The following is an 8707-nucleotide window of genomic DNA, read 5'->3' on the forward strand; positions in this document are numbered from 1 at the left end:
ACCCATCTTTGCTGTAGGAGGATTTAATTCCCTTCTTCTGTGGCTCTCCTTGAGGGGATGTTGGGGCTAATCTACAGCTTCTCCTAATAAGCATTCCTTTGGGGTTTCCTCCTAACTTGTCCTAGAAGCTTACAGTTGACTCTGGTGCTGGACTTGATCTTCACTAGGGCTCTTGACTAGGATGCTGCTATCTCCACTTGAGCACCTCAAGATGCTGCTGTCTCCAAAGCTTCTGCAATGACCTTAGCTTTGGATATTTTGGTAGAACTTCCTCGGTTGGGTACCATTTATTTATTTATTTTGACTAGTTAAGAACTTCAACTTGTGGACAAAAGTTTAAAGTGGAAGAAGTTGCCCTTTGCCTGCAGCTGGACGGAGACAGGTGGCTAAGCTTGCCTTCTCTTTGCTTGTTTTTGGATATTTTATTTCTACACCCTACAAGATTTGTAAAGAGAAGAGAAAAATAAGAGTTTGCTCTTATGGGAATGAAACACTCCTCCCGCTGCTTACTCCTAAGAAGGAAGATGGCTGAAACTGAGACTGTAGAGGTAGGTCATGGCTTGGGGGGGTCGTAAGGTTGGGAAGACCTGGGACAGCATGGGAAAGGTAAATGTGGCCATCGCAATGGGGTAGCATGTGTGCTGGGCGATGAGGGGGCTTGTATTCTGCTAGACAGAGCTGTCTGTGGCTGTGTCACTGCTTCAGGGACCGATCTCACCTTTTGCATGGATATGGGTACCACCAGGTCACCCATCGCGATCCTCAGCAACATCAGCCCGCAACGATCAAAGGAAGGGGGGTTGCATTGCAGAGGCATTGCCGTGTTGCGTGAACGTGACATGGGCTGTAATGGGGCTGGAGCCATGTGATGCTGCACATTCACTGTATAGTAAGCAGCGTTTGTAATCTGTAATGTGACAGCATAATAAAGCCTCTGCTGTACAAGTGATGCTCGATGCGGTGCTGTGTCTATAGCAGCATGGAGGACGAGATCCACTTGCCAGCTACCCAGGCAGCTATACTGGCATGCTGTGCCCTTGAAGGAGTAAAGGTGAATGGGCAGCATGGGGCTGTGTGAGTGGGGTGGTGGGGGGCAGTGGCGAAAGCTTGTATAATGAGTGCTCAGGTATAATGCAATCCTGTTCCATGTACTGTATATTCAGGTCTAATAAAATGAGAAGGGGTGAATTGTAATCCGGCATTGCTGCGAGTAGTCAGGCATTGAGAATATAGCTGTGCAGGTGTAATGCAGTTATTGTCAAATATAATGCAATTCTATGTACTGTGTGTTCATGCAAATTGTATAGTCAGGGGATGGGGGCTCTGTATCCCGGTGTCAGAACTCTACTAGCGCAATATAAGAGCCCCCCCCAACCTGATGTGATGAAGTGGGTGATGTATATTCAGGTGTCATGCGGTTAGTTACTTCCATTTCTATACATGTCCTTTAGCATTTGTCTAGCATATGTAATGCAGTCATCAGGTGTATAACCCAGTATAATGTGACCAGCTAATGCCATCTAGTCACATTATTTAAAGCCGAACGCCAGGCAACAGATTACTGCACACACTCACTCACTCTCTCTCTCTCTCTCTCTCTCTCTCTCTCTCCCCTCCCCCCAGTTCTGAAGTTATCACAACTTCAACACTCAACTTCTGAAGTTTAATTTGTACTTACAGGTCTCCTCCCCTCCCCACCCCCACTCTGTTACTGGACAGTGAACAGTGAACAGAGAAGCAGTATGCTGGTGAGCTCATCTCTCTGTCACTCTGCTCTCTCCTCCTATCAGTATGCTTCTTGCAGCACACTTAATTGGCTCCTTGTGTTGCTTCTCAGTCATCCAGTCTGAGCTCAGCTGTACAGCCACTGCAGGGTGCTGATACCAAGTCAAATTAAGTTACTTACGCTGTTTGTGTTTAAAAAAATACTTTGAAGGAGGCATTTATGTTTACAGAGCTGCATCCATTTGTGTCTTTTATATCTTTATGGAGTACATCTTTTAAGCATTTGTCTTATAATCATGTGCTACACTTATCAGGTATTATATAGCCAGGTGTATGTAATTTATTACATAAATATACAATTATGGAGCTGCTAATGATTTATTGTTGAGGGTTCCATGCCAAAAAGGTAACTGGCGTATGACCAAAAATTGGCCTATGTGTGTGAATGTATGAATGTGATGGGAACATTAGATGGTAAGCTCTTCGGGGGCAGGGACTGATGTGACTCGATCTATAACATGCCGTGTAATATGTCTGTGCTTTATAAATAAAGGGCCTGTGTATTCAGATATAATCAGGGGACTTGCCATGTAATGTATACTATTAGTACAGATTGTATGCGGTGTAAGAAGACTTGAGTATAAAATGAGAAAGACTCTGACTTCAGGAGCAAATTTACTAAAATGTGAGCTGAGGAGCAGAGGTGCAATGCTTTTATTTTTTTTAAAAAGCTCTATTTTAAAGGAACATTCCCCTGCACGTGCCTCCATGTTCTCTTTAGTTTACCTTGTTTTACACTTTTTAAAATCAAGCACAAAGTTTCAAGTGAGAGGGAGTGAGGCTGAGTGGAGTGCTCTAAGAGCAAGCCTGGGTTGCGGTTCTGGGAGTATAACTTTGTTATTTTAGCTCCCTAGACAAAGTGAGCACTTAACCCTTGCAGTTCAAGGGTAGCCTGACTGCAAACTGCAAACAAAGATTTGATTTGTCCAGAGTTCTGCTTTAAGAAAAGGGTCTTTTTTTCTGAGCTTTAAGATGCACTAAACAGCCCATTCAAAATGAACTGGCAATTTCATGCAGCGCACCTTAACGCACTGAATGCAGATGCATTAATGCAACAGATACAGTAATTTAAAGTGTAAATCCACTTTTGCAGTCAGATTTGAAAAAAACCCACTATATGTGTGTTATGTTTTCACATTTACATAGAAAAAAAAAATATTTCTTACATTTCTTTGGAACAAGACTGCATTGGACTCTACAGGAAGCTTGCAAGCTACTCTGAAAAATTTCAAATTAGAACTGGAGGGGAAAACCGAGGGACAGTTGTTTTTTTAATGGGTCCATTCACATACATTGTGCCAAGCAAGACTTCACATCTTTAACCCTTTGTTGGGACAGACATCTAGTTTAAAACTGATAATGAGATCTGCCAGCACAATAGTGAAAATACACCGTTAAGGGGGCATAAGAGCCCTTTCACACAGGCTTTTTGCTCAGAAGCCCAATATTAGTCTATGGGCAGCCAATTCTAAACACATGGGCATTCGATTACATCCGGTTACCCCCGGCTCCGGCCAGGCCCGGAAAAACAAACAGAACAGTGTTCCATTTTGCCAGATTGGGGGTAATCTGATGTAAAGGACACATGTCCATTTACATCCGATTCCTCATAGACCAACATGGGTCAGGTAATTTCAATTTTTTCCTCCATGGCAAGATGGATATAAAACTGGACCACACAGATGTCAACACTGTGACATCGTTTGCATCAGAAGTGGATCCTTGCATGATCCCTGATCCAACTGAGGCACCCTTATGAAAGGTGCCTTAAATAAGCCAATTGTGATATCTCCCTTCCATAGCTATGTTTCTGTTCTCACCCTCCTGGAAGTTTGGGGTGTTCCTGCTGACCTTGGCGTGTTCCCACTTTTCTTTTTGCATTATATGTAAAATACATTAAAATTCTACTAGGAGAGGGAGAAGCCTCATTACGGGCACATCAGGTATGCAGACCCGAGATCTCACCAATACAAGAGACCGCCATGACGTTTAAGTGAAATATCAGGATTTGGTGGACTGCTGTTCATTATTTATGAGGGTGGAGACACTGCAGTTTTGTGTAATGCATTTTGTTAATAAGGAAGCGTACATATGCATATTCATTAACACAATTAACTCTCAGTGTATGCTGGAAGTGATATTTGCAAACTGCCATACAAAACTTACTGCGGTCAGCTCTATAAGCTGGATGAGTTGTTATAATTGTGTTTGTTACTTTGTCTCTACTAATATTTCTCATTAAAAGATAACCATTTAATGCTACAGTATATATGCAGAACAAATATATGTAAACAACCTGGATACAAGATTAACTATTTATTTACACAGTTGTACATATGTAACAAGTGTCATTCTACACAATTAATAATACATAATGAACTTTTATAGTTTACAACACTGTCTTTACTGGGGAAAAATAATAAAGCCATTTAGAGAACGTTTAAAGGAGAACTATGGGGTTAAGGCTTTTCCCCATAGTTCTCCTTAGGGTAACGGGAGGACACAAACTAGCGTCCTCCCGTCACCCTAGGCTCAGTATACCGCGAGCTGTAGCTCGCAGTAGCTCGCAGTATACTGAGACGCCGCAGTATACCGCGAGCTGCTGTTCGCGGTATACTGAGACGCCCCAGCTGAAGCGGATCCCGACAATTATGCCGGGATATGCCCAGCTGCGTGACTGACAGCTGGCTCTGCCTATCTAGAGGCAGAGCCAGCTGTACCCGCCCCCTTCCCCGTCCGTTCTGCCAGTCAGTGCAGGCGGATCGGAGCGGGGAGAGGGGATCCAGCCCCTCCCCTGCCACGTCAGAGATCCGTGACAGGATCGAGAGGTGAGCGAACACCGGTATGTGTTCGCTCACCTCCTGATCTACTGAGCCGACCTGTGACAGTCTCATTGTCACAGGTCGGCTAGAACTATGAGGATGAGTGAAAATCACTCACCTCATAGTTCTCCTTTAAAGTTCAAATATCAGTTAGGTGTGCAACAGTTTTTTTTATTTTTCATGAAATAGATACCTAAAAGTGTATCCAAAGACAATAATTGTATTTTAGTTTTGGATAAAGTAGGTAAAGTTTAGCACCTCTATTTGTCCTAAGGACTTTTGTCGCCGGGACAGAAAGTGATGGAAAAGCCAAATATTTGAGTTGTCACTAGAACAGGAGTAGAGGGGAAATCTTTGAATGGGGACACTTGTTTTTAAAGTGACACTGAACTCAGGAATTACATCTTAAAAATGCTTTCAAGTAGCCTAACCAATAATGAAACTGTATCTTATTTGTGTATCACTTGGCTGTAGAGCCTCAAATCATCTCTGAATTGGTGCTGACACTGTTCTTCCTTCTGGAGGGTGGCTACTTTTGTTCCCCATGGTCCCAGTGTGTCTTGTAAAGTAGTCACCTCTCCAAGCTCTCTCCTGTGATAGACTACAATCTCACATTTAGTTTACTGATTTGTATTAAGATTGTTGTCCATCACAGGAGTGAGCTTGGAGCGGTTGCTTTTTTTTTACAACAGACACAGGGACAATGGGGAACAAAAGTAGCCACCCTCCAGAAGGAAGGACAGTGTCAGTACTAATTCAGAGATTATTTGAGCATTTACAGCTGAGGACACAAACTAGCGTCCTACCGTCACCCTAAGCTCAAAATACTGCGAGCTACGGCTGGGCGGATCCCGACAATTATGCCTGGATCCGCCCAGCTGCGTGAGTGACAGCTGGCTCTGCCTATCTAGAGGCAGAGCCAGCTGTACCCGCCCCCTCCCCCGTCCGTTCCGCCAGTCAGCGCTGGAGGATCGGAGCGGGGAGGAGGAAATCCAGGGGGGATTGAGAAGTGAGCGAACGCCGGTATGTGTTCGCTCACTTCCCGATCTACTGAGCCGACCTGTGACAGTCTCATTGTCACAGGTCGGCTAGAACTATGAGGTGAGTGAAAAGCACTCACCTCATATTTCTCCTTTAATGTAGTCTGTATATTCAGTTATAAATCACTTAGCAAGTGTGGCACCTAAATCCTTTCATTTAAGTGCCTTTCATCCTGTATCTGAGTACTGTAATAGGTGAAGCTCAATATACTGGGTCACTCACTTGGCTCTTTTACCAACCTTTTGTTTCCATCTCTTTTTGTGTATTCTCACTCACCTTGTTGCATTTTCCAGATCTAGAATAAGACACCCAGCAGGTAGAGATGGGGGACCCTCATAACAAGAATGCAGGACCTCATGAGCCAAGAATAACAAGAAAATGCAGGACCTCTTACCAACAGCTATCTCAAACGATACTGTTAGAGGATTCCTGAATCACCACATCCTGAAATATCAATTTTGGATGGATTAACCATTTGAAGTGACAGACCAGCCCAAACCTGTCTTTTCAATTTTTACCACGTTGGGAAGAGTTAGGATTTTTTTGTGGTTTGTGTCCCCATTGGGGAGATTTCCTATCCTGGGGAAACCAGGAAACTGTTCCAAACCAGGATACAGAGAGCAGAAAAGAGGTTCTTACTCTTCCTTAGTCTGCCATAGGAAGTGCTTGTATTGCTGTCTGTGTCCTCCTTGGAGAGGTATCCCCACAATTCCTATTTCAGTGATAGCACAGGAAGTGCGGGGAAATCTGCCCAGTAGGCAAAGACTCAACTATTCCCTGTTCTTTCCAAATCCCCCCCCAAAAAGAGTTAACTGAAGCTGTACTTTATTAGATACACACAATATAAAATATTACCAGTCTGGTGACATTTGTTAGTGTTTTCTGCTCTTCTGCTGTCAGATACAAATGGCAGACATTACTTGGTGAAAAAGACGTAATGCACAACATTGTTGTACACCATTTTTCATGTTTGTGAGGTTGGCTGCATTATCTCCTTTCATGGCAGCATTATGTCCTCTCGCATGAGCTGAAAACATGCTCATATACCAGGCTATGAAGCTCATGCTGATCTCATCTCGGGAATAAAATCAAAACTGGTAGATGAGAAAGAGTCCCCAGTCCCACCATAATATCCCAGGACTATTCCCCATCATCTAATGTTCAAGGGCACCTTACAGGACAGGGACATCGTCACCTTGCTTGGCAAAGGCCCGCTCTTCTCCCCCATGTGGTAGTGTTTGGTCTGCCAATAAAATTCTTAGGTAAGAGCACTGCTTCCTGCCACCCTCTACTCAGAAGTACCATGTATTTTCAAAGGCTCCAGCAGATAAGTAGTGGTTAGGTGATCCTAAAAAGAGAACCTGTTATAATAAAAATACAGCCAGGCAAGAAGAAGGAGTAGGTCAAAAATTACACCTTCATACTTCCAAGTATAGGTCACCTTTAAAGCACAAATGACTTGAGTTAGTGCTGTGAGGTTTAAACAATTAATTTGCTTCAGATATCAGAATTTAAAGTGTAACTTCACATTTATATTAACCCCTTGCAACCTTCCCCCAGCCTCAAAGACAACCCCGCAAAGATCTTGCACCTTTATTTTCAAATTTATCGGCTTTTATCTGCCTATCCTGCCCAAAGCCGCCGAAGTCGATGCTCCATTATCTGCATTACCTCCTGCTGAGTGCCAGGAGCATGCACAGAGCTAATAATGGGAGTCCGGTGGAGCAAGCACAAATTTGGGAACAGGGACTGCTATCAATGCGGACGAACTGCACAGCTAGCAGCTGATATCTCAGAAATAAGGTATGGGATCAGGGCTGTAGCTACCATGGGGCAAGTGAGGCACTCACCTCAGGCTCAGCTGAGAGGGGGAACAGCCAGGGCCGGCCTGGCTGCACCCCCTCGCCCCTGTTGCCATGGCGAGCACAGGGCGCTATTGGCAACAGGGGTGCCAGGTGGCCAACACAGGAGCGGCTTGTCAGGGAGAAGAGGAGCGGCACAGGCTCCAGCTTAATGTGGGATCCTAAGGAAGTTGGTTGTAAGGGGATTAATATAAGTAGTTAATATAATATTAAGGTACACTTTAAAGCACTATGCACATAACCTGATAAAGTAAAGTAGAGCTGCAGCTAACGATTATTTTCAAAATCGATTAGTTCGCCGATTATTAAGTTCGATTAATCGGTTAATCGGATAAAAAATAAAATACATTATGTCGATTAGTTGTTGCAGCCCTAAAGTAAAGCTATCATTAGAGAAGTACAGTAGCAGGATTGTCTTTGCTAACCTTGTTCTGAAAATGCTAGCTGCCTGTCTGTTATTTTTTCCCCGGTGCTTAACTACTTTTCTGAATCCATGATCCAGGACAAGTATAATTCACAGTTAGCGAACCCCCTGTTTTACCAGGCACCCAATGTGAAACCCTGAGTCATCAAATCAGGTTCACTAGTCTGTGTGGTTGTTATGCTGCTAATGCACCAGGGTGTAATTCCTAAACGGTCTAGCAGTGAATTTAGCAGACAATCAACAAACCAAATTGGAAGATAGAAGTGTGGTCAGACAGGGAAATAGTTGAGGCAGGCATCTATAATCCGAGTGCAGTCATAGGTGGATCATTACAGCATGCAGATCAGAAGAGACAGAGTCAATTAGGCAGTCCTTATCTGCAACCTTGTTCCTGGTCAGAAACTGTAAGTAATGAATTAAGACGATCAATATGGCAGCCAGGCAATTACGATTATTAGTAGGACAAGTTAGCATTCATAGCCTCCATGTTTTGTTTTCATTAATGATTTAATATCTGTAGAAAATAATGAGATGGTGCTGCATACTTTTGTAATTGAAATTAACCTGTCTGTAATAGTATTCTGAGTAATGGTCCAACTATAGCGTAGGATCACATGTGTACATAAACAAAGAACTTGAAGAAACCTATTACGCACAAGGATGCATAAATTATTTCCCCCATTAGCTCTTCCATAACTAGTTTCAGGCCTCCTAGGGTGATAGCATACATAAACATTGCATATATATTGATCACTGGGTGCCTGCTGGTGGGG

At 43.5% G+C, this 8707-nt stretch overlaps 1 protein-coding gene across 2 annotated transcripts in view; it reads left to right on the plus strand.

The window, feature by feature from the left end:
• The first annotated feature begins 441 nt into the window (after nt 1-441).
• PRMT8 (protein arginine methyltransferase 8) overlaps nt 442-8707 on the plus strand; it is a 129223-nt gene continuing 120957 nt past the window's right edge. Inside the window, exon 1 of one of the 2 annotated variants that reach the window (XM_018557789.1) lies at nt 442-548. In XM_018557789.1, the coding sequence (XP_018413291.1) occupies nt 480-548 (69 nt within the window). In that variant the 5' untranslated portion in view covers nt 442-479. Of the gene's footprint in view, nt 549-806; nt 1052-8707 lie in introns of those variants that run through there. The other variant, XM_018557782.1, reaches the window with a different exon arrangement.

The sequence above is a fragment of the Nanorana parkeri genome, unplaced genomic scaffold (genome assembly GCF_000935625.1).
Source record: "Nanorana parkeri isolate BGI_ZX_2015 unplaced genomic scaffold, ASM93562v1 scaffold14, whole genome shotgun sequence".
Lineage (NCBI taxonomy): Eukaryota > Metazoa > Chordata > Amphibia > Anura > Dicroglossidae > Nanorana > Nanorana parkeri.